The sequence below is a fragment of the Lissotriton helveticus genome, chromosome 2_2 (assembly GCF_964261635.1).
Source record: "Lissotriton helveticus chromosome 2_2, aLisHel1.1, whole genome shotgun sequence".
In the NCBI taxonomy this organism is placed as follows: Eukaryota; Metazoa; Chordata; class Amphibia; order Caudata; family Salamandridae; genus Lissotriton; species Lissotriton helveticus.
The window spans coordinates 428,672,973-428,699,475 of record NC_136060.1 but is presented as its reverse complement, the minus strand read 5'-3'; the positions used below and the strand labels follow the sequence as shown (position 1 = coordinate 428,699,475).

Below are 26,503 nucleotides of genomic sequence, written 5' to 3'. Positions count from 1 at the left end.
TTAGCAAGGTTATTTTTTTAATTATTACATGGTTATATATACACTATCTCTCTTCACAAGTAATCTTGGGGTACAAACACTAATTTGCCGATGGATAAGAATGTGTTTGCGTAATGGAATAGGGGTAAAATCTCCGCAATAGCAAAGAGCTACAGTGGCTGGAAAAGCAGGGTCATGTTATTTATAGTTCTTTCTTGGGTCACTTGCATCTGTGCTGGCACATGGACAAAATAAGAGGCAGTTTATGGTCATACATGGCTGACCATGAAAACATGGCCTATCATATATTGTAGAGCAAAGACCTTAGAAGCCATCTACAAGAGATGTTTTGAATTGGAACTAAGATGAGTTGTAATTCTGCAACTTTTTTTCCAGCAACAGTGCCAGTGTATACAAGCCAATATGACATAACCCAGTGTCTCTAATTATGGCTTAACGATTGGTCTGAGCTATTTCACACTGGAGGGTGTTTTTAAAGTAGCCTAAGCACATCACCAATCCAGAAAAACTGAAGTTGACAAATTATTCTGCTTGTAAACTAAGCATCAAAACTCCTTGTACATTTTCCAAAAAGTGATAGCTGGATTTAAAAGCAAATACAGAGAACATGTTTATTTCATTTAAGGTCAGAGAACATTTTTATTTAATTTAAGGTACAATGAGAAATTTGGTATAACCAGGGTACTATTATTTCGCTTCGCATTTAAGACGATTCAAACCATCATAAGTGTTCTTCAATGGTGATTCACTAGAACTAGTATTATGGTAAACTGATGTTCCACGTGAGACTTTGTTTCCAAGGAATAAACCCAACAAAACCAGCGTGCATATAAAACTTCAATTTGCAAATGCAGTAATACATTAAAGGACTTTATGTGGTCAAAGTGAATTACAAAGTATTGTGGCAGCAAACACCACCACAATGGGGGGATTCGAAAGAATACCAAACTGATCAATGTTGAATCATTTAGGTAAAAAAGTCTAAAGTAAGATTTTGATGCATGGAAATAATTATCCATCTTAACTTACAAGATGCCACTAAACTGTCCGTAAATAACCGTTATACGTTTAGAAAGAACTGGCAGAAACAAATTATTAAGTTTAGTTTGAACAGAAAGCAATTTCACTGTACTAATACACCAATAACAGTGTTTGCTAGTCCGACCATGATATACATAAAAGCTATGTGGCATGGTACAAACTGATATTTCCACGGTTGACTCATGTTAACTAACATATGCGTCCAGTGCATACATTATTTACACAAAAAATAGAGTCCAAAGGCAGATCAAATCCTCAGAATGTATATATATCGCTGAAGTAAAAAAAAAAAAAACTAAAAAAACTCAAATGAACCTCGAAAAATATATTTATTAAATGGCTAGGATTCACAAAAAGAGAACTTGATCCATGGTACAATTTTGTGTGGTCTGAGTGGTGGTGAAATACGCCAGTAGCTTGTCAATCGGAGACGGACATCCTGGTCTCGGAGGCCATGTGCGCACAGCTGACATCTTCCGTCAGTCTTCAAGTTCACGTGGGTTTCATAGCATTTTTCTCTTCTCAAACTCCTTAAAAGTTATAAAAACAAAAAAAAACTTGTCAAGATAAGAGACGACATAGCGCCTTATAACAGTGGACGTAAGGTTACAGAAAACATACTAAAGACAAATCAAAGCAGCAGTTTTGACACCTGTACAGCAATCTTCTCTCAACTGCCCCGTACATGTGAGCTTCAGTTTAAGTGAAAGACAACAAGTTGACCTTTGAATGATAGTCATTCACCCCGGATAAAAAATACACTTGTTATATAATCACAGTGTCTAAATCATTTTTAGAATTCTAAAGCAGTGCCTTTGTTTATCGATCTCCGCATCCACGCACACATTCAAAGCTGCAAAAAAGTACAAAATATTTCTCATCTGATCATCCGATATTTCTCATCTGAATATATATATATATATATATACACACATATATATACACACACACACACATATATATATATACACATATATATATATTCCTGGACTCTCTTCCACCAACCGCTGCTCCACTTCACCACGGGTGCCTCTTACCGCACGGTGGAGTGCGTGTTACTATCCAAAACACTCGGTCCCTATTCCATGTGACCAAGGCCTCTGTGTAGGCCGAAACGTTATGCTGCCGTGGTGTACTGAGAAATAAAAGAACTCACTTGCACTCTGGGTCTTCCGTTTTCCTCGTTTGATGGCTCTGGATGGTGGGCGCGTCGCTGAGAGGGCACGAGTATGAATATCTATATATATCTATATCTATATCTATATCTATATATATATACCTGGACTCTCTTCCACCAACCGCTGCTCCACTTCACCACGGGTGCCTCTTACTGCACGGTGGAGCCCCCTGAGCATGCAGTACAAAAGGGGGGGGGGGGGGGGGGGGTGATGGACGGAGCATCTGAACCAATCAAACACTCACGGTGATGGATTAAACCCAGATCTGTTGACTGGGTGTGAGTGTTTGATTGGTTCAGATGCTCCATTCATCACCACCCCCTTTTGTACCGCTTTGTTCGCCATAAGTGGCAGGGTATACTCAGACGTGAGTCCCTTGCTCACTTTGCCACTGAATTCAAGCAAGCGTGGCTGAAGACGGCTGACATGCCAGAAACCGGTCCTAGGAAGCTTCCTTCCGGTCCAGGGAAGGCATGGCTTGGCAGTTCAGGCTGGACTGTTCCCATGAGGCACAGGGTCAGACTGATTTGCATATGGCCATGTCTGAACTGGGGTGGCAGAGTGGGCTAAAGAACGGTGATGGATTAAACCCAGATCTGTTGACTGGGTGTGAGTGTTTGATTGGTTCAGATGCTCCGTCCATCACCACCCCCTTTTGTACCGCTTTGTTCGCCATAAGTTGGCAGGATATGCTCAGACGTGAGTCCCGTGCTCACTACGCCACTAGAGTCAAGCTATCCTGGCTGATAGCCAGAAACCGGTCCTAGGATGCTTGATTCCGGTCCAGGGAAGACATGGCTTGGCAGTTCGGTTTGGACTGTTCCCATGAGGCACAGGGTCAAGACTGATTTGCATATGGCCATGTCTGAACTGGGGTGGCTTGGTGAGCAAAATAACGATGATGGATTAAACCCAGATCTGTGACTGGGGGTGAATGTTTTGCCACTGTGCAACATTCCGTCCATCATCTTGTGTGTTTTACGGTAATATTTGTGTCCATGTGTTAATGCTGTTCAAACTTGTATTGATGGTTCATTAATGCAAAGCCTTTATTATTAGGGCGAGCGCTCTAAGTAAATGTTGTAAGCTCATACTGCACTACTGACAGTGGTTCCAGTATAGAAATGTGCACCCACGTTTTCAATGTTTAGCAATATAGGCTCTGTATAGTGCTCCCAGAATGCTCTCTGATTAGATGCAAATATTTGCAAAAACTTGAAAGCAAGAATGATTCTTTTCTTTCAAAATAAAATGTCAGAAAAAAATGCAAAAACATTTTGCTGAACTACTGTAAAATGGTAGGTCTTTGCAGCATCATTTAGTAAAATGTGTTGATGTATGCTAGTATTTCCCAAAAATATTCATATGGGAAAATCAGTGTAACTAGTTTTAATAAAATTATGAGAAACGAGACAAGCATTTGTAAAGCCAGTAGGTCTGAAATTGTTGGTCAGCATTTTGGTTTTGCCAATGCAGGACTTATCTTGGCATGGTTTTTGTAAAACCTTATTGTGTGGCAGCTGCCGAGCCTTCACCGTTTTAACAAACATTGGCAAAAGCAAAACATTTTTGGTCTCAAAAAGCACAAATTGCCACAGTAGTTCCTGGCACTGAACAAAACAACTGTGTCGATCAGCTCCTTGTGAAAGAACAGAATGTTGTCACTCACAGTAAAGCTAGCCAATAGACAAAGAGAGATAGACAGAATTTCAATAAACAAAAAAGGTCATGGTTTACGCCAGACCTAATTAGGGGCCCAACTATTAAATAAAGTCTCAAAAGTGCACCCATGTCCTTGCATTAACTGCAGATATATACGACTTTCGTTAATTAACACGACTTTACAGAATCAGGCCAAGAAATAGTACTCCTAGAAAATATTTGTGAACTGCATTTTAGCATGAGCAAATATGCAGGTGTAGCTTTTCTCATGCGAAAATCTGAGTGCTTGCAAGTTCCCTTTCCCTCCAAGCACTTTTTTTCCAATACTGGAAGAAGTGTTGTTTGTCATTGTCAGGATACATTTCCAACCTTTCTCACTATGGGAAAAGATTAGAGAAGAGTTGGTGAAAACCCTAAAACATGTAAGTCAGTAGGTCGGCAGACTCAATAGGGCATTCCAGCCTTGGAACTGTTGCTTACCATTAACTTCAGTCCCGGTATGTAGATTTGCGGAATCTTAGCAACATAAGGGAATTGCTAGTATTCAAATCCTACTGAGGAAGGAGCCATGGGCTAATCAGAGAGGCTGTTTCAGAGCTCCTATATAATGCTTGCTGCCATCATTTGTCGCAGCATTATATGGCCCAAAAGGGACAAGTGGATTTAAGACAGAACAAGTAGATTTAAGAAGCAACCTTCCCCATGGACAAGTAGATATTTTATTAAATTCCATACCTCCCTTTGCTCCATCCGAAGCATTGGTGAGCACAGGGATGTTGCAGCAGCCCAATGTTGTGCAATGCCGCTATCTATAGGGTGAGGGAAGTTTTTTAAACAAACTTTTTATTTCACTACTATAGTTGTGAAGAGACGGGTGCATGTCTGGTACCACCCGCCTCTCCATCCTTTTCCCTATTTAGTGTTGTTAGATGATTTCTACAGGAAGGATGGGAAAGGAGCAGAACCTCTCTCCCCTTCTTTTATGTGGGTAAAAATAATTATAGAGACGCCTCTAGTGACAACACCAATATACAATTTTTAAGACTCGTTCAAAAACAGTCATTAGGCGCTTACAAAATACAAACGTAAGTTCATGAAAGACTGAGTTAATTAAATAGGTAGGTGCTATTCAGGAGGAAAAGACAATTCAAAATGACAAAAGGTATCACACAGCCTTAAACATGATTTATCGTGACTTCTAGACATGCACCTCAGCATAAATCCCATTCCTTTCTTGACTTCATAACATTTTGCTAGGTCCAAATTTAACTACATGGTCTAGGCCCTTTACTCTGTAGCTCTTGTCTGGTTTCATGTGGCGTCCCATAAGCCTCACACCCAAAGATCAACAACAGTCAAATGTATCTACGTATTCCAAACAAATATAGCCAATTCAACAGACTGTACAAAGCAAATAACCTGCCTTAGTGCTAAGACGGGGAGGGGAGGTAGGGTTGAAAATTTGCTGAAAATCAACAGAAGGAAATCCAAACTACTGGTTTGCAGCACAAAATGGGTTTCAAAACTCCGCATCCAGCCACCCATCCACTGAACAGTCACTCATCCCAACTGTCTCCTTCTAGATTTAACACCGAACGTCAGCATCAACATACAACTCTAAAAGTTAGGTTCAAAATGCCAGGCATGTTGCATACCAAGAACGAAGTTCAACGTCCTTCCAAATATCATCCACAATGAAGCTAACCACCATGTCTTCTAAAAAACAGAACTTTTGTCGATTCACTGCCATGCATACTCACTTTTACAAGATAAAATAAGAGTTCAAACTTCCAACCAATTTAAGACGTTCTGTTCCAAAATTAGAAAAGTTGCTCATTTTCTAGTTGGACACAATACATTTAGTTTATCAACAACGCTATGCAAGGAATATGCTACTTACCAGTATGCATCTGTTCTTGGCATGTAGGGCTGCTGACATTCATATCTGTGCATAGATCGCCGCCTAGTGTTGGGTCCGGATGATTGCACATTGTTGTCCTGGAAGAGTCTTCAAAGTATCACGAGATAGGTGGCTCCTCCCCTGGACTACAGTGCGCATGGGCATCCCCTCTATCCTCAGATTGTTTTTCGCCATTGTGGCAGAGATGGAGTATGATACAGTAAGTGATGTCCATGCTAGAGATTAATTCTGAGTGCTATAGCTGCGACAGGCACCGGGGAGGAGGGCGGGCGATATGAATGTCAGCAGCCCTACATGCCAAGAACAGATGCATGCTGGTAAGTAGCATATTCCGTTCGAGGCATGTGGGCTGCTGAATTCATATCTGTGCATAGAATGGATAGCAGGCTCCCTCTTAGCGGTGGTTGCCCGTGCCAGCTGCAGCAGTCTGAAAAAGAGTCTGGAGAACAGCTTGTCCTACAGCTGCTTGCTGCTTGGAATGTACATCTACACAGTAGTGTTTGGTAAATGTATGTATGGTAGACCAAGTGGCTGCTCTACATATTTCTTCTAGAGGAATGTTTCCTAGGAAAGCGATGGATGCCCCTAACTTGCGTGTTGAATACGCTCTTGGGGGAACTGTTAACGTGCGTTTAGCTTTCTGATAACAAATCTGTTAACAATCCATCTGGCTATACCGGATTTGGAAATGGGGTTGCCTTTATGTTGTGGTGAAAAGGCAAGAAACAGTTGCTTAGTTTTCCTGAAATGTTTTGTCCTGTCTATATAGTACAGGAGAGCTCTTTTGACGTCTAGTGTATGGAGAGCTCTTTCTGCCACTGAATCTGGATTTGGGAAGAACACTGGCAGTTCTATTGTTTGATTGATGTGAAACTGGGATACCACCTTCGGCATAAATTTAGGGTTTGTACGTAGCACTACCCTATTTGCGTGAATTTGGATGAATGGCTCCTGAATAGTTAGGGCTTGCAGCTCACTAACTCTTCTAAGGGATGTAATCGCCACTAAAAAAGCCACTTTCCACGTTAGGAATTGTATTTCACACGAGTGTAGAGGTTCAAAAGGTGGTCCCATCAGTCTGGTTAAAACCAAGTTTAGGTTCCAGACAGGTGAAGGTGGGTGTCTTGGAGGAATCACTCGTTTGAGTCCCTCCATGAAAGCTTTAATAGCAGGTACTCTGAAGAGTGAAAGGTGCTGCCTGTTTTGAAGATAAGCTGCCACCGCAGCTAAATGTATACGTATGGAACTGTAGGCTAAAATGCATCTGTGTAAATGTAACAGATAACATATGATGTTTTGAGTTGATGCATCTAGTGGATTTACGTCATTATTGTTGCAATAGATGACAAATCGTTTCCACTTTGCCGCATAGCATGCTCTGGTTGTAGGTCGTCTTGCCTCCTTGATAATATTCATGCAGTCAGGAGGCAAGTTCAGGTAACCAAACTCTATGACTTCAGGAGCCAGATCGCAAGGTTCAACTGTTGCGGATCTGGGTGCTGAATGTCTCCATGGCTCTGCGTTAAAAGACTGGGTGTTAATTGCAGCCTTTGATGAGGCACCACAGAAAGTTCTAGGAACGTGGTGTACCACGGTTGCCTCGCCCACGTTGGAGCAACTAGGATGAGGGTCATTGAGTGTTGTTGTAGTTTGCGTGCCACTAGTGGTATGAGCGGGGCTGGTGGAAAAGCGTACGCAAATATGCCTGACCAGTTCATCCATATCGCATTGCCCGGAGACTGCGGGTGTGGAAACCTGGCGGCAAAGCTTTGGCATTATGCGTTTTCCCTTGTGGCGAACAGGTCTATCTCTGGGTGACCCCACTGATGGAAGTACGGTTGTAGCACTGAGGGATGTATCTCCCACTCGTGCATCTGGTGGCTGTGTCTGCTGAGCAGATCCGCCATTTGGTTGTCCCTGCCTGGGAGGTGTTCCGCCATGAGGAATATGTTCCTCTGAATGGCCCACTTCCACATGCTTTGCGCTAGATGTGACAACTGCGGAGAGTGTGTCCCTCCTTGCTTCTGTATGTAGTACATGGCAGTCATGTTGTCCGTGCGGATCAACACAACTTTGTTGCACAAATGTAGTTTGAACGCCTTCATTGCCATAAAGATTGCCATCAGTTCCAGTAGGTTGATGTGCATTCTCTTTTGCTGTATCGTCCATTGTCCCTGCACTGTGTAATGGAGGACATGCGCTGCCCATCCCAGGAGAGATGCGTCCGTCGTCAGCACTATTTGTGGTACAGGCTCTTGGAACGGTCGTCCCGTGCAAAGGTTTTGTGGGTTCTACCAATGCAGAGAGTTGTATGCGCGACCGGTCACCAACACTAGGTCTTTCAATGGTCCTTTAGCCTGGACCCACTGCCGTGCTAAGCACTCCTGAAGCGGACGCATGTGCAGTCTCGCGTTAGGGACTATGAAGATGCAGGAGGCCATCATGCCTATCAACTGCATAAACACCCTTGCTGTGAGCGAGTGTTGGGGTCTGAATTTCTGAATCAGCAATTGAATGCTGTTGATTCTTGCTGAGTTTGGCTGCGCCTTTGCTGCCAGAGTGTCTATTGTTGCTCCCAGGTACTGTTATTTATTTATGCATTTTTATATAGCGCGGACTTTACCCAAAGGCGTCAGAGCGCTTCACATTAGGAACAGAAATGAAACATAATGAGAAACATTACAAAAGAACAGATTGCAAAAACATACGTTACTTACATAAGGTAATAGTGACAATTGTGAGCAAACAAAATACATGAGGTAGTAAAAACTGTGAGCAACCAAAAATACATGAGGTAGTAAAGGTAATAGTGACAATCGTGAGCAAACAAAATACTTGAGTAAAAATTGTGAGCAACCAAAATACATGAGGTAGTAAAGGTAATAGTGACAATCGTGAGCAAACAAAATACTTGAGTAAAAATTGTGAGCAACCGAAATACATGAGGTAGTCAAAAGTGCACAAGAGGAAATGAAAGTGACAAGTGTGCAGTTATAAGAGAAAACAGAGTATAATTTGAGGTATAGTCCTGCAATAAGTGCTAGACACTCAGGCTCAGGAACAAGCGTTATGTGGGCAAGGTGGCACTTGTGCAAGTATCAAAGGTAAAGACATGTGAGAGGTAGCAGCCGTGTGTTGCAAGGGCAGAGTGGTGTGTGCATGTTACAAAAGGGCACCGAACACCAGTACATGGAAAATACTGCAAAAAGGCAGACCCTCCAATCACAGGCATACACTGGGAAGGCACTTCCATGGTCATGGAAAGTAGAAATTATCAGTAGTGGGAAGTCTTCCTCACAAATAGCAAGAGGACGTGAATTACTTTTGGAGGTGTCTCTGGAGGAGGAGAACTTTGAGGTCCCTTTTGAAGGCCTGGGAGGAGGCGGTGGTCCGGAGCTGAGGTGGAAAGGAGTTCCAGATTCTCACTGCGTTGCCTGAAAAGGATTGGGCCATTGTTCTTTCCTTCTTGAAAGTGGGAGGTTCAAGCAGTAGATTCTCCGCATTGCGTGAAAGTCTGAAGCCACCAGAGAGTTTCAGTTTATTCGCCAGGTAGCTGGGAGATGAGGAGTGCAAGGCTTTGTGGGTAATGCAGGCAGTCTTGTAGATAGCTCTAGCCTCGAAGGGAAGCCAGCGGAGGGTGGATAACATCGGTGTGATGTGATCGCTTCTTTTGGCCCCATAAATGAAACTAGCTGCTGAGTGGAAGACAGACTTAAGTGGGGACAGGTGCGATTTGGGGAGGCCAGTAAGTAGAGAATTGCAGTAGTCTAGTCTAGAGAGGACCAGCGATTGCACAAGGGTTATAAGGTCCTGCTCCGGGAAGAAGCGACGGATTCCCCAAAGAAGGCGCAGTTGGTAGCGAGCAGATTTTGCAATAGAATTGATGTGGGGAGTTAGATGGAGTTTTTTGTCTAGAATGACACCAAGGGATTTTGCACTGTCGACAATGATGGGTTTATTGTTTAGTAGATTCATCTGACCCATCCATGATTGAACCGAGGGAGGAGAGAGTGAGGAGGAGAGAGTGAGGAGGAGAGGAGGAGGAATTCAGTTTTGGAGGGATTCAGAATCAATTGATGAGTTGACATCCAGTTTTGAATGGAGTCAAGAGTAGATCTTAGGATGGAGAGATCATGAGTGGAGGCAACCTTGAGGCAGAGTTGAGTGTCGTCTGCATAGAGATGATAGTGAATCCCAGATTTGCTTAGGAGGTTTCCCAGTGGTTCTAAGTAGAGATTGAACAATGTTGGTGCTAGTATCGAGCCTTGGGGAACACCTTGACCCACCGCCACAGGAGAAGAGAGACTGTTCGCTATTTTGATCATTTGAGATCTGTCAGAGAGGAAGGATGCAAACCACTTAAGCACAGTGCCCTCCATGCCCATTCTCTGTTGAAGAATATTGAGGAGGGTGTTGTGATTAACAGTGTTGAAGGCTGCGGAAAGGTCAAGGAGAATTAGCAGACAGGACCCCCCTGAGTCGAGTATCCTCAGCGCATCATCAACCACTTGCAGAAGGGCTGTTTCAGTGCTGCAGTTTTGGATGAAGCCGGACTGACAATTGTCAAGAAGATCATTGTCCTTGATATGACGAGAGAGTTGTTTTGCTACACATCTTTCTGTGATCTTCGCAAGAAAGGGAAGGTTAGTGATGGGGCGGAAGTTGTTGAGGTCATTCGCATCAGCAGTGGGCTTTTTAAGCAGAGGGGTGACCTGCCCAGTTTTGAAGGAGACAGGAAGGGAGCCTTGCCAGAGGGAGAGGTTGATCAGGGTAGTCCAATAGGAAAGGGAATGGGTATAGAAGTCAAAGGCAATGGCACTGGGGATAGGGTCAAGAGAATGGTTGGAGGGCTTTGTTTCCCGTATGCACTTGAGAAGGGCATCTTCAGATATGGGGTCAAAGCTCTGCCAGATGGCTAAGGATTTGCGCTCCTCTGGAGGTGTAGGATGAGCAACCTGATCCACAAGTGCTTTCACTTTTCCATCGAAGAAAACAGCGAAATCCGCTGCTCTCTTTGAAGAATCCTCCACCTTGGAGGTTGGGGGAGAGCAGCTCGGAGTCTTGATGAGATCGAATAGTTTTTTGGGTCTATTTTTGGCGGAGTCAAGGAGGGTTTTGAAGTGCGTCGCTTTCTCAAGGAAGATGTGTTTATGGTACTTGCATCTTGCTGTGCGAAGCATGGCTAAATTGTCATTGGAGGGCAATTGTCTCCATTGCTTCTCCAGGAATCTTAGCTGCTTCCTTTCATCATAAAGGGATTTGTTGAACCAAGGTGCTGAGGGAGTGGGCCTTATCCTTTTGCTTTTGAGTGGAGCGACGTTATTAATTTCAGCTGCAAGAACTGTGAGGCATTCGGAGGTGAGATCGTCAACAGCTATGTTCGGGTCTAGTCTTGGAAGAGATAGCAAGGCTGATTCACAGAGGGGACCGATATCAATGTTTTTGGCATCACGGAACCAGGAGATGGCCCTCTTGGGTTGGCCAAGAGTTATAGAGTGTGAAAGTTGAAGGGAGAATGGGATGAGGTGGTGGTCAGACCAGTCTACATGAATTATGGTAGTAGTAGAAAGCATGCCTGCTTTAGAAATAACAAGGTCCAGGATTGCGCCTTTGGAGTGGGTTTACTCAGTGCAGTGTTGGATAAGATCATTTGCAGAGAGGAAGGTGGCCAGTGAGTTTGCAGAGGAGTCATGCGGTGCGCCCCAGTGGAGATTGAAGTCACCCACGATGGTCTGATTGTCACTTTGAGAGTATTGGTCGCTGATGAAGTCTTTGAGATCTTCTATAAATGAAGAGCCACTACGAGGCGGGTGGTAAATGATATGGAATCTGAGCGGTGAACGGTGTTGCAATTGAAGTTCAACAGAAAGGCATTCAAAGGTGTGGGGGGAGCTGATAGGAGACGCCTTAAGTTGGAGGGCGTTTCTGAAGATGACTGCAACACCTCCCCCCGTGTTTTCAGTTCTGTCATTCCTAAATATGGAGTAACCTGTGGGTATTAGGAGATCAAAAATAGCGTGAGAGGTATCTTTGAACCAGGTCTCTGTCAGGAAGAGCATGTCAAGATTGTGAAGGGTGATGGTGTCGGAGATTTCAAGTTTGTGTTTTACTGCAGATCTGCAGTTGTGAAGCATACAGCGCAGCTCTGTCAAGACTGTTTTAGTGACGGGGGCACTTGGGCTCTGAAGAGTGATCAGGATATTGTACATTTGCGGGGGTGCTCGGGAGGGTTTAGGTGGACGCTTTGTTCTGACAGAGGTGATGGTCGGAATAGTGTAGACAGTGGGGTTGCTAGGGTATGCCTGTTGAAGAAGGGTGGCGTTCAAGGGCTTGTGCGAATTAACGACGTTTGCAGACGAAAGGTTGAGCTTGGCTGTGTTGGGGTGAGGGGGCGAGGGGGCGAGGTGCAACTCCGGGGAAGTTGGGAGGGAGTAGAGGTGCATGGAGGGGTGGAGATCTTAGAGCATAGAAGTGAAATGGCAACTGTAAGCTGGGAGATGGAGGTGATCAGGGAGCCTAGCGTATTTTCCAGTGAGAAAGAGGTAGAATATGGAAGGTTGGGTGGCTCGATTGAAATAAGGGGGGGTGGAATTGGTGGTGGAAGGCAGGGAGAGGTGGGGGGACAGGAGGTGAGTCGGGGGGTGGGGTTCACAGGTGGGGAAAGGTGGAGGTTGGGAGCGGGAGTAGGTGAATTGGGGGTTAAGGGAGAGTTGTCATTGTTGGTGTTGCCAGAGGGAGAGGAATTAAGGATAAAATTAGAGGGAGAAAGGTGCGAAACACGTCGGTAGGGAAGAAGGAGGGGGAGGCCTGTGTGGCGTCATGGGAATGTAGGACGATTGGGAGGAAAAGAGGAGCAGTGGTTGCGGAGGTTCTGTCCGTTAGGAGAGGTAGCAGTGAGGGAACTGTCATCTGGCAGAGTGAGGGGGGTGTTGAGAGAGGGAAATTGAGGAGGGGAAGTGGTTCTGCTGGGCCCGAGGAAGGGAGATGGAAGGGGTTACTAGGAGGGGAAAGGGGGTAGTGCGGCAGAACTGGAGGAGTAGGAGTGAGGAGAGAGATGCAGTGGGAATGTGGCAACAACGGGGTGAGTGACGAGGGGATGAAGGGTTGGAGAGGAGGGATGGAAGGAGGGCTAAGGGGAGCATAGGGAAAGTTAATTGGGGGAGAGTGTTGGAGGAGAGGTGGACTAAAGAGGGGGGTGATAGGAGGAAGTATGGGGGAGGAGAAGAAGGGGTGATGGGAAGAAGAATGGGGGAGGAGAAGAGATTGGAGTACCGTGATAGTGCAGATGGGACGAGGAGCATGTTAGCTAGTGGTAGGGCTGAAGTAATGTGGGAGGGAACATACTGTGGGGGGGGAGGAATAGTAGATGAGGTAATTAGGGGGGGGGGGAAGAGGGCCGACCTGCGCTTCTCGAGAGTGCAGCCAACTGGAGTGAGGTGGGGTCGGCGGCGGAGAAAGGGAGTAATGGGTGGAGTTGGAAGGAGAGTCAAAGGGAAGCCCGGTTGCAGGGAGGGGGAGTAAGGAGGGGAAGAGGTGGTCAAAGAGTGAGAGACAGGAGTCTTTGCCTTGGATCATGACAGTACCGTTGTTATAGAGTGAGATAGTGAGGTAGCCATTGAAGCACCCAGAGGGGGAAATTTTTAGTTGTTTCCCATATGGGATAGAGGAGGAGGAGGTGACGTTAAGGGAATTGTAAAAACTGTTGGACCAAGAGGGGGTGTCGCGAGTGAAGAAGATTAAGTCGTTTTTGAGCCTCCCAAGACGACCATTGTAAAATTGATCCACAAAAAGGGAGTCTGGGAAACGTTCAATAGTGTTATGCTTCAGTCGTTTTATTGTAGCTTTAGACTGGTCGGGAGGATAATTGATTTTGTAGCAATTGGCTCCAGACTTAACTCGAGAAGTGGCCATGTTGAGAAGATGAGGCGAAGGAGGGTGGGAGAAAGATGAGAGGGGTGTTACTGAGAGAGCGGTAGTGAGGAGAAATAAGAGGGCAAAAAGGGGGTGCATACTCCGGGTTAATGTGCCGTCAGGCTGTAGAAAGGCCTAAACGATGCAGCTGGCACTACTTGCTGCGCAGCTGTAAAAAGGCCTAAACGGTGCAGCTGGCACTACTTGCTGCGCAGCTGTAAAAGGCCTAAACGGTGCAGCTGGCACTATTTGCTGCGCAGCTGTAAAAGTGTAGAAATAAATACCACACAATTAAAGAGTTTAGCGGATGGCTATTTTGATGGAGGAATGCATTACTCGCAGACGATGTCCGATTGCTGCAGGAAGCACTAGCCGTGAAGATGAAACATCTGGAAGACAGGCTGTGGACACACTAAATACAGCTCGGTAATTAGGCGTGCAGGTGCGCGCGGCGTCGAGGTCTCCAGTTCCACCATTCTCAGGTCAGGCGGCATGAGCTGGTCGTGAAACAGCCGTACAGAGCCAATATGGGGACCGTTTGAGGCTGGGTCAGTAAGATTGAGCTATAGCAGGCAGTTTCAGGCCGTTACAGCAGTGTAGTGCTCGGAGTCGGGCGGCGCCATTTTGGAGCACATGTGCAAGTGGTGCCAAACTTGTAGGGCTTATCCGGGAGTCCGCAGGGGCTCTCCGCTCACACTTCCGCAATTTAAGGTGCCAATAGGCGGGCCTGTAGGTGTGTCGGTGTAACATAAGGGCAAGTGGCACCGGACGCGCATTGAAATCGCGCTGAGTAAAAGTTTCATGGGCTCACCTCCGTGCGCGACGTCGAGGTCTCAAATTACGCCAATTTCAGGTCAGGTGGCATGTGCTGGTCGTGGAACAGTAGTACTGAGCCAAAATGGGGACCGTTTAAGGCTGTGTCAGTAGCATTGAGCTGAAACAGGCAGTTTCAGCAGTGCCGTGCTCGGACTCAGGTGCTCCAAAATGGCGCCACCCTTCTCAAAAATGTCTGTAGGTGGCGCTGTTTTATGATCCACAGTGAGTAATGGCCCTTTAAATTTGAAAGATTGCTTTCCTATATCTTTGCAGATTTCTATGCAGTTTAATATAGCGTGACTTTGGCTCGAGAGCACTTCAGCGCTTTGCAAGAGAACCAGACACCTTCCAGGCACGGGGAAGAGTGGTTTTCTCAGGTGCTGCCTTGGACGCTCTTCAGATGTCCTCGAGGCGCCCTGGGCCTGAGTCAAAGTAAGGCCCCCTACTGCCTGCAGTGGAGAACTTGTAGGGCCCTCAATTCGTGCTGATTTTCAAACGGTGCCTGCCCTGTCCCGGGCGCCGCCATCTTAAGGACAGGCAGCCATAGCAAAACAGACCAGAAGCAATTGTAGGGCCCCCGCCCGCCGCTATGGGACACCTCCTCACCACAGTCACAAGCGGGAGCAGCAGCCTTCCCTCCGGTCTCAGCAGCCGTTCTCTGGCGTCTTCGGTGCGACGTCAGTCCCCCTCACTGCCTGGTGCCAGTCTCGCCGATCGCGGGCGCCATCTTGCCGTTTGAAAACATGCCGAGCAGGAGGAATGCAATCTCCGTTTTTAGCCCCTTCTCGCCTCCGCCGACCACAGCAGTGGCGCTCAATGGGGGCAGGTTGAAGATTAGACTTTGGGTAGTTTAATGAGAATCCGAGGCTGTGTAGGAGGTGAATAGTGCGGGACATGTGGCTGGCACATTGCTTGGATAAGCCAGTCGTCCAGATAGGGGTAGACGTGAATATGGTTCCTCCGTAGGTGCGCAGCTACTGTCGCTAGGCACTTGGTAAACACCCTGGGGGCTGTCGTCACCCCAAAAGGTAGGACCTTGAACTGGTAGTTCTGATTCTGTATGGTAAACCTGAGATATTTCCTGTGTGCTGGATGTATCGGTATGTGGAAATATGCGTCTTTTAGGTCTATTGTTGCGAGGAAATCTCCCTGACTGAGCAATGGTAGAACCTGCTGTAAAGTGAGCATGTGAAAATGTTCTGACAAGATGTATTCGTTTAGGGGCCTGAGGTCTAGTATTGGCCTGAGAGTACCGTCCTTTTTGGGGATTAAAAAGTACAGCGAGTATACCCCTGTACCCTGTTGCTGTACAGGTACGAGTTCTATGGCCCCTTTTTGCAGCATGCTGATGACTTCTTGCTGCAATAAGTGTATGTGCTCTGCGGACATAGGACGGTGTCTTGGGGGTATGTTGGGTGGAGTGGAGATTAGCTCTAGACAATAGCCGAACTGGATAAGTTGTCTCACCCACCTGTCTGTGGTAATGCTTTCCCAGACTGGCAGGAACTGTTGTAATCGTCCCCTGACCGGTGTTACATGGTCCGGGGGCAGTGACCAGGCGTCACTGTTTAGTATTGGCGGAGGATCTGGTGTTGTTATTCCCTTGTCCTCTGCCTTTGTTGCTGTTGCCACGGTATCCACGTCTATTGTTTTTATTATAGGTGTCTGCGTGTTCCCTTTATTGTATGGAGTCTGCTGGGATGCCTGGCCTCGTGCGGCTCCTCTGTTACTGGAGCGACGAAAGGAGCCTCCTCTGAATTGTTGTGACTGCAAGGCACCCATAGACCTGGCTGTCTCTGTGTCCTTTTTAATCTTCTCTAATATTGTGTCCACATCTGGACCAAATAAATAATCAGGGTTTACAGGCCGATTTAATAAAGAGGTTTGAATCTCAGGTTTGAACCCAGAGATGCGTAACCAAGCCTGTCTCCTGAGCATGACACTTGTATTGATGGCCCTGGCTGCGGTGTCTGCTGCATCTAGCACACATTTAATGGATGCGTTAGATATGAGTTTTCCTTCTTGTATTAGTGTTTCTGCTTCCTCCTTGTAGGCATCAGGCAAATGTTGTAGCAGTTGCTCTAGTGTGTCATAATGTGCCCTATCATATCTGGCTAATAGGGCTTGTGTATTAGAAATTCTCCATATATTAGCTGCTTGAGCAGCAACCCTTTTTCCAGAAGCTTCTAATATCTTAGACTCCTTGTCTGGAGGAGGAGCATTCCCAGTGGTTTGTGAGTTGGCACGCTTACGAGCATTTGATACCACCAAAGAGTCCAATGGCAGCTGTCCCTTAATATATGTAGGGTCCACAGGTGCCGGTCTGTATTTCTTTTCGATTCTGGGGTTAACGACCCGTGCTCTTGTGGTTTCCTTGAAAATGTCTCCTGCGTGTTTAAGGACACCTTTCAACATTGGCAATGTTTTGACTGATTTCTCTGAAGAGGAGAAAGTGTCAAATAGGAAGTCTCATACAAAAAGATCGAGAGGTGCACTCAATGATGTAATTAGCAAAACAAGTTCATAGAATTTGTGAATCTTCTGTTCCTTCTTTATTGATTTCTTTCTTTTTAGAATACAGAGGCACAGCCAACGCGTTTCATTCCCTTTCGTGCCTTGGGAATTTCGTCAGGGCTAAAGTAACAGCATCTCAGTCCCATAATTCGATGGAAAAACTGCACGTTCACCGTAGGCGCAAGATAAATGTATAGCCAAGGACCCAAGTGTACAGTACCTTTATTCTGGAAGGAAATCCAAATGCGTTCCTCCGTATATGAGGAATAATAATATTTGCAGAGAAAACGAAAGGTTGTTCTTGCCCCCAAGGGGGGGGGAGGGGGGGGGGGGTTGTCCTTTGCGGCAAAAGTTCCTATGGTTAAATATAAAAATCGACACCCGGTGGCGTTTATTCAAGTTGCCGAGGGCAGTGTAAATCACTGTCGTGGGACCTCTGATATGGTCTGCGGCACCGTCTGCTCCTCCGTCCGTGTTCGGAAACGCTAGTTTCACGAGACGGACGAGTTGTTTCACGAATAGAACACGGACGGAGGAGCAGACGGTGCTGCAGACCATGTCAGAGGTCCCACGACAGTGATTTACACTGCCCTTGGCAACTTGAATAAACGCCACCCGGTGTCAAGTTTTATATTTAACCATAGGAACTGTTGGCGCAAAGGACAACCCCCCCCCCCCCCCCCTTGGGGGCAAGAACAACCTTTCATTTTCTCTGCAAATATTATTATTCCTCATATACGGAGGAACGCATTTGGATTTCCTTCCAGAATACGACCCAGAATAAAGGTACTGGACACTTGGGTCCTTGGCTATACATTTATGGAATTGAATTGAAAGAATATTTATATAGCGCCCATGCTACCCGGAGGCCTCGCAGCGCTTCAGATCCAAGAAGTAGCAATCACAGAGATGTAACAAGACTTTCGCTCGAATAGGTGTGTCTTCAGAAGTTTACGGAAGGCAGTTAAACTACGGGTGTCTCTTATTAATTGAGGGAGAGCATTCCATAGTTTGGCCGCTGAGTATGAGAAAGAGCGGCCTCCCCACCTAGCTTTTTTAATCTTCCTGGTCGTTGCTAAAATTTGGTTACTGGGACGAAGGGATCTGAAAGGTTGATATAATACTACCATTGAGTGAAGGATGGTAGGACCTGTCTTCCAGATGGCCTTATGGGCTATACATAATGCTTTAAACTGAATCCTGGCTCCCATAGGAAGCCAGTGCAGTTGACGAAGGGCGAGCCTAGCAGATTGCCTCCTCGGGACTTGCAGGAGTAATCTTGCAGCGCTGTTCTGTACCACTTGAAGTTTTTTATTGTAGATAATGGGGCTCCAAGGTACAGGGAGTTCCCATAATCCAACCGGGACAGAATCAACGCCTGGATCATAGTCCTGCGTGCTTCAAATGGTAGGAGAGGAAGAACCTTCCGTAACATCCTTAACAACCCATAGCATGTTGATGCTAAGACAGTGGCTTGGTGACCAGGATTAAGTTTATCATCAAGCCATACGCCCAAACTCTTTATATAAGGTTTAGGTGATGGAGCTGGTCCCAAGCATGGGGCCAGATGGGAATCGGTGGTGCAGGGGAGGAGTTGCCTAGTATCATAATCTCTGTCTTATCTCCATTGAGACGGAGGTAAGAGTCCTTCATCCATCCGGCTACGGCTTCAAGACAGGGTGCCAGTCTGTCAGATGATCTCCCATCATGGCCCAAAGATACCACTAATTGGGTATCGTCAGCGTAGCTGACGATCTTAATGCCAAAAGGGTGAATAACGGCTGCCAACGGTTGCATGTATACGTTAAAAAGCGTTGGGCTTAAGGCCGATCCCTGTGGGACTCCACATTCCAGAGCTTGGCTAGATGACAACACCTCCTTCAAAGACTTGGAAGTGGCGATTGCTGAGGAAGGAGGTGAACCATTTCAGAGCAGCACTCGACACCCCGCTCATTTTGAGTCGGTTGATCAAGATGGAGTGATTGACCGTGTCGAATGCTGCACTGAGGTCCAGCAGGATGATCGCTGCTTCTCCTCCCTCATCCACCAGTTTCCTAGCCACCTCGGTCACTAGCAATAAAGCTGTTTCTGTCCCATGGTTAGGACGAAAGCCAGTTTGAGTATTGTCCAGCAAATTATTAGATTAAAGATAGACTGTAAGAATATTATTTACATGTTTTTCTAGCAATTTGCTAAGCCATGGTAACAGAGAAATTGGACGGTAGTTTGATAGTAAGGAGGGGTCTAAGCTGGGCTTTTTAATTAATGCCTTTACCATAGCGCATTTCCACATGTGAGGGACTGTGCATGTTGATATAGAAAGATTTAAAACCTCCAATATGATGGTTTGGACAGCTTTCATAACTGTCTTCAATTGTTTAGGTGGAGCTGGATCCAACGGAGATCCTGAGACAACTTTACTGATAACTACATCAAGTGTCTCTAAGGTTAGGGGATTTAGGTTATCCAGCGTGGAACCATGAGTAGGATCAGCGAGGTTTTTATGTAGTAAATCGTCTTCATTCAAGGAGAAGATATTATATATTGTTTCAATTTTCTCTTTAAAGAATATTGCTAGTTGGTTGCAGCGTTCAAGCGCTCCTTCACTCAAAGGAAGGGGTTGTGGCGGGGTAATCAATGATTTAGCTATTCTGAAAATCTCTTTCGGGCAATTTGTTGAGGCCTCCATTTTGTGTTCGTAAAATTTTGCTTGAGCTTTCTTAATTTAATTTTTATAGCTCCTAATGGCTTTCCCTTTATGTTTGTTTAGTTTCTAGCGAGGGAGATCGTCTCCAAAGCCTTTCTAACTTGCGGCAGGATTGCTTTAGTATTCTCAATTCGGGACTAAACCAGGGAGCCGGATTTTTCCTAATGCAGCTCTGAATAATGACTTTGGGGAGGGTCATGTCTAATGTTTCTTGGATACAAGTATTGAAATTGGTGTTTGCTTCTTCAATATTTGTTCCAACTATGGGCTTAGTGGCTGTTAGGGATGCTTGCCATTTATCCAAGGGTAGCCTATCCCATTTTCGGTCCCACGTTACCTTTGGGGATTGTGCCCCTCTCGTGTTTTTTGTAACCCAAAATAGGGGAATTAGAAAATGGTCAGACCACGGTATGGAGATGGGATCTCCGGAGGTAAGGGTATGCAAGTTGCAGAATACGGGGTCAAGAAGGTGACCTTTTTCATGTGTTGGCAGGAGGCATTTTAAATCCAGACCCAAAGCTTGGAGATTGGAAGAGAGAGAAGAATCCTCTAAATGTATATTTAGGTCTCCAAGAATGGTAAAATTGGCCATAGTAATAGCTTGTTCTGAGACCAAATCTATCAATTTTGGAATAAATTCGTTTAACGCCTCAGGAGGTCGGTAAATTAATATGCCTGATAGACAGTCAGTGGAGGACAATTCTAGGGAGAAGGGGAGATTTTCTCCTTCTTTGAAAACCGTTGAAAGAAGACGGCATTGGTAGATGTCTTTATAAATAATGGCTAGGCCTCCACCTCGCCCTGTACAACGATCCATTCTGCAGATATTATACCCTGTTGGAAGAGCACGTACAATATCTGGCTCATTCCCTGCTTGCAACCACGTTTCAGTGAGAAATAAGGCATCCAACTTATAATCCTCAATTAAAAGGGCTATCTCTTTGCAATGTTTAGGCAGGGATCTGCAATTAAAAAGAGCCATATTATATTGTTTAGTGGAAGTATGGTCTCTGTCTTGGTGGTCATGTGTTTTAAAATGCCTATTACAATGGCGACATAGTAGGGGGGGCTTTGCAGGATCCAATCTATGCCAACACATCATCTTCTCAATTGAACGAAGCGTGTGTAAGGTAGTATTGCTATATGTCACAGGAATATTAAACGGAGGGCCAGAAATTGTGGCCCCTCGCCCCGTCCGATCGCGGACGGGCGCAGACGGGCAGGACTCTGGCGCGACTCCGGCGCAGGTCCGGCACGTCCGCTGTTCGCGTCCGCTGCGCGGAGGCATGACCATCCCCTTATATGTGCAGCTAGAGCGCGTCACAGCGCTAACCCACACCCAATATGGCCGCTGTTTTTAAGATCACTTACCCGAGACCGGCTCTCAGCGTCGATGCTCGGCTGAGAGTGGCCGGGCAGCGAGGGGGGGGGGAGAGATCTCAACCAGGTCTCAAGCGTGTATCCAAGGTTAAAAGCTTATTAATCAAGCAAGTGAAATAACATAAATCTAAAGAACACAATGATTTTTTTAAATTCAGCTAGAGCGAAGGGATAGCAAGATCTCCCGGCTTCCGCCTCAGGAGGGTGAGAGCGCACTTCTTAATCCTTTATCTTGCGCCTACGGTGAACGTGCAGTTTTTCCATCGAATTATGGGACTGAGATGATGTTACTTTAGCCCTGACGAAATTCCCAAGGCACGAAAGGGAATGAAACGCGTTGGCTGTGTCTCTGTATTCTAAAAAGAAAGAAATCAATAAAGAAGGAACAGAAGATCCACAAATTCTATGAACTTTTTTTGCTAATTACATCATTGAGTGCACCTCTCGATCTTTTTGTATATTCTTTGTATAATAGACATCCTTGGCAGCGGATGTGGAGAGTGGTTGCACCACAACAAACTCACGAAACAGAGGAAGTTGATGTGCTTAACCTTAGTCTGCTGTTGTGTGCTTTGGTTTTGGAATAAATAGGAAGTCTTGTTCAATTGGGTCAGCATGCATTTCCACATCATGATTGTGTGCTGCCCTTTCTATTAATGTGTTAAACGCAGCTGTATCCTCTGTTGGCGAAGTCTTGACAGGATAAGAAGGAGTGTCAGGAATAGTCTGTGAGTCTCCCGGGTCGACAGGGTCTGCCCAGGCTTGAGTCTGGTCATCCTGATCCGTGTCCACAGGGTAATTAAATTCTTCATTGTAGTCATACCCCATATCCTCATCAGTGCGAGTGGGTGAGTATGCAGAGGTGTCCTCGCCATGGGACCTTACAGACTCAAAAAGGACAGGTGATGTAGCAGAATCCCTTTTCTTTTTGAGTGGAATTTTATATGTTTCAAGAGGATTTTCTGACCTGATCTTCCTCTGATAAATAGTAAGTCTGCCAGTGTCGGAGTCAATATGCAGCTTCGACTGGTCATCATAGGAGGGCTCTTGGTACACAAGATCTTCTTCTAGAGAATGACTCCGTTTCTCCATCGACACCTTCTTGGACGTCTCGATCCCTGTTTTCGGATCGAGCGCTTTAGGCCGTGCAGTTGGGGGCAGTCCGAATTTTATCGGTGGCATAGTATTTGTAGACTGACTGACCTTCTTTGGAGCTGGCGTCGTCATTGGTCTGACCGACTTTGTCTTTTCGCCAATATGTTTTTGGCCTTGCGTCGACTTAGGCGCCTGTTGCGTTGGAGGCGCGGTCTTGTGCCTCGACTCGACATGGTCTTTTGAGCCGCCCTTGGACTTCGGCTCGAGGCCTTTGACGAACTGTGGCCTGTCGACTCGATGCTTCGAATCGGGAACCTTCCGAGACTGGAGTCCCTTATTTGTGTCGCTGTCAGTCGACGTCGACCTCGTCGGTTCGACGTGCCTGACTTTAGTTATGGACTTTTGCGTACCGATCTTCGGGTCGACACCCCTTAGTTGTGACCCCGCAGGGTCGTCAACACCTTTCTTCTTTGTCGGATCCGAACTTTTCGATCCGAAGACTGTCTCCAGCAGTTTCGGTTTCGTTCTCGACTCCATGGCTTTCGGTTTCGATTTAACCAGTGACTGGTAATGTTCGACAGATGGCTCGTGTGATATATTCTTAGCCGGGCCGAGACGCGGGGCTATAGAATGTTAGTCATGATCTTGGCTAAGGCCTGTTGGCGATGCCTCGACCTGAGCCCTTGGAAGTCTTTCCGTGTCTGTTATGGGCCCCGTACTCACTGTTGGGCCTGGTTCATCGCTCGAGTCGTCATCAACGGCTCCGATGGCCGATGCGTCGTCCCTTACCTCGCGACGTTTTCATCATCGACGATTTCTTCGTCGTCTTCATAATAGTTGGAGTCATGCTCCGACCGGGATCCGACTGCTGTTCTGGATCCTCAGTCTCGACGACCTCATCGTCTTCTTCATCGAAGATATTCACCGGGTCAGGCGCAGGCCTCGTCATCGTCTGCCTCGCTGCGCGTCGAAGTCTAAGCGTCTTCTTCGACCTGAATTGAGCACAAGCTAGGCAGTTGGCCTCATTGTGCTCCGGAGATAGGCACTTGTTGCACACCGGGTGTACATCGATGTGTGGGTACTTCGAATTACAAAGGGGGTATCGTTTGAACGGGCTCCGTTCCATCGACGATCGGGCCTCTGGTGTCGAAAAGGCCACGCGGCTCTCTTCGACGTCCTGCTCGAAAGAACTGGAACAAAGTACTCGGCACCGATCGAAATGACAATACCGACGACCCGAAGGCCTTTTGGCCTTTAGAAAAGTTTCCGAACTTGAGTAAAGAAAAGTACATCCGAACCCAATGGCGGAAAAAAACAATCTGAGGATGGAGGGGATGCCCATGCGCACTGTAGTCCAGGGGAGGAGCCACCTATCTCGTGATACTTCGAAGACTCTTCCAGGACAACAATGTGCAATCATCCGGCCCCAACACTAGGCGGCGATCTATGCACAGATATGAATTCAGCAGCCCACATGCCTCGAACCTTATATTATATAGGAAGTAGGTAGCTCTAAGAAAAATCTTGCAGACCTCCGAACACACACTTGAAAGTTTGAATTACTTAAATGGAAAAACAAGTTAAATTGAGAAAATATACAAGATCCTAGATAAGCTTGTAAGAATATGTCAAATTTCATATTTAAGCATAGGTAACAGGCGTGTTTTTAATCCTGTGTCCGCCTGAAGAACACAGGGGTTTTACATTTTGGATTTCTGACCACACATCTAAAAAGGACGGTTGAAAGGCATTGTGATATCTTTATAATGTACCTTGTGCATAGTGCTACCCAGCTGAGCTGGAGACATACTGACGACAACACCAGCTCTCTGGAGAGCAGCAATTTTTTCCTTAGCTCCGCCTTTACCACCTGCGATGATGGCCCCAGCATGGCCCATCCTTCTGCCTGGTGGGGCAGTCAGACCCGCAATAAAGGACACTACTGGTTTGGCATCTGGACCCTGTTGAGACAAAACAAAGATATTTATTCAGAATGTGGTTTGACTACTAACTGTTTACAAAATGGCTTAAGGACAAACAAAGATATACAACTTTTTGTACAAAAAAAGGTTTGGATGTCGCAGTAGGACAAATCCTTGTGAGGATTCTGAAACACTATTTATGAATAATAAAGCTGCCCAAGCAGAGGATTCTCTTGTCACCAGAGGACATACTAGCAGAATAACCCTTCCACAAGTCATCTGCATACATTTACATGAAATAGAGGTGGGTGAGGGTTTAGGTAGAGATTTGTATATATTTTTAAGCCAATAAGTCAATCCAAGAGCAATGCTATTCTTTATGTTAATTTTCTGTGCCCAGGATTTTCTAATAGAACTATCTCCACTCCAAAGCTCCATAAACGTAAGAAGACTTGACAAGGGCAAAATCTCTTCAAACAGTTACTGATTTGGGTTTGTATGTTAGAAGTACACATGTGATTTGATGGGGGCACAGTTCATCATGTGCAAGACACCAGATAGAGTAGTTTTATACTCTTGTACAGTGCTTTTGTGCTCAGGTTAACATGTACTACAAAACAGATAAAGGCATACGCAGCTCGTGATACTTGGGTGAGAAATTGCACTTCAACACCAATGAAAGAATAGAAAGCACTGAAACAGAAATGACATTATGTATGCCTCTGGTTCATATGCCCAGTATAAAAAGATTCTCTGCTCGAAAGCCCCAAAAGCAGTCTCAAAATCTCATCTGAAAGCTCTGCCTGCTTAGTGCAAGCCCATTCCATACAGACCTAAAAAGCCCACTGGGATGGTGAAAGTACCCTGAGAGGGGTCACTAATTCACAGAAAACTTTTTTATTGGGAGCTCTGCTATAACAACTGAAGGCATTGAGAGACCAGCTAGTTTTGTTGGCCTAATACCCAAAACATGCTTAAATGTTTAGCATTCACTAAGGCCACCCAAAGCGTTGTAACCAACCCAAGCCAACACTACTTAACGCTGCTCTCTGTCACGCAACAAACAGAAAGTAAAAATCTTAAGTAATGTCTAATTCAGCAGCCTCCAAATTGCCTTACACTGGAAAAAAAAAAATATATATATATATATTTATTTAATTACATTTAGTTTAAGCACACTGCTTGATAGTTAATATGATTTGTAACTGAAGAATACCATTCTGTTAGCATGAAGCAGATATGCCAGAGGTTGTACTGGCTTCTTTGGCAAAAACAAACTGGTTTCAAGCGTACTGCAACATTAGAGCCTTCACATCTCATAGGCACCCTCATACCCACAGTACGGCTGACTTATTCTCCGTGCCTGGAATTTCTAGTTTTATCACGCTGGCACAATATGAGAAATGTAGATCGGTTTATTGCTGTGCTGGTTACCGGCTCATGTTGTACTGACATAAAACTGAATAAAATGTATATATATATGAAGTCCGAAATGCGTCTGATGGCTTGCACCGAAATAAATATTTGAAAACTGCAAAAGAAGACTGACTTTTGCTTATTTAGTAGTCTGAGTACCTGCCGGTGCGGAGAAGCACAAACGCGGCAAGTTGGAGATATATATATATCTCTCCAACTTGCCACGTTTGTGCTTCTCCGCACCGGCAGGTACTCAGACTACTAAATAAGCAAAAGTCAGTCTTCTGTTGCAGTTTTCAAATATTTCTTTCGATATATGTGTTCATTCACTGGTCTGGAGGATAGGCTCGACCTGCACTGTGTCTAGGAGGCTCAAATTACAGACAATGTCTCAGAGGGAGCGAGGAGTGACTTCAGCAGTTGGCAGTGAACCCCAGCGAATGCAGAAGTGCGACAGAAGTCTTAAGGTGCACCATAATCTGGAGGTGAACCAGACTTCAATAGCCAGCCATCGAGGTAGGGAGAAACTGGGACCCCTGACCTCCACAGTTCGGCTGCAACCACCGCCATCAACCTTGTGTACACTGGAGTGGCAATGGTAAGGCCAAAGGGAAGCACAGCGAACTGAAAGTGCTTGTGGCCCACAGTTAACTGCATGTGACCTGTGTGGGCCGGCATGAAAGGTATGTAACATTTTTTAATGTAAATTGACACAAGTACAAGTATCAATTTACATTAAAAATAGGCATCCTGCGAGTCCGATGCTATGAGTCTCCATCGTCCAAGGCAGAAAGGACCTGAGCCAATGTGAGCATTCTGAATGTATCCTTCTTCAGAAAGAAGGTTGACGGTACAGTACTGGTATAGAGCAGAGGCCTCAGCCTTTTTTCAGCACCAGAAACGAGGGGGAATTTCGAACACAAACAAATTCTGATTTAAG

The 26,503-nt window shown here is 45.7% G+C and overlaps 1 protein-coding gene across 2 annotated transcripts in view; it reads right to left on the bottom strand.

Annotated features, from left to right (window-relative positions):
* Positions 1-597: 597 nt before the first annotated feature.
* Positions 598-26,503, bottom strand: part of SUCLG1 (succinate-CoA ligase GDP/ADP-forming subunit alpha) — a 104,641-nt gene continuing 78,735 nt past the window's right edge. The window contains exons 8-9 of one of the 2 annotated variants that reach the window (XM_078678689.1): positions 23,998-24,186; positions 598-1,571 (exon numbers count right to left, since the gene is read on the bottom strand). In XM_078678689.1, the coding sequence (XP_078534815.1) occupies positions 1,545-1,571; positions 23,998-24,186 (216 nt within the window). In that variant the 3' untranslated portion in view covers positions 598-1,544. Of the gene's footprint in view, positions 1,572-3,155; positions 5,774-23,710; positions 24,187-26,503 lie in introns of those variants that run through there. The other variant, XR_013608372.1, reaches the window with a different exon arrangement.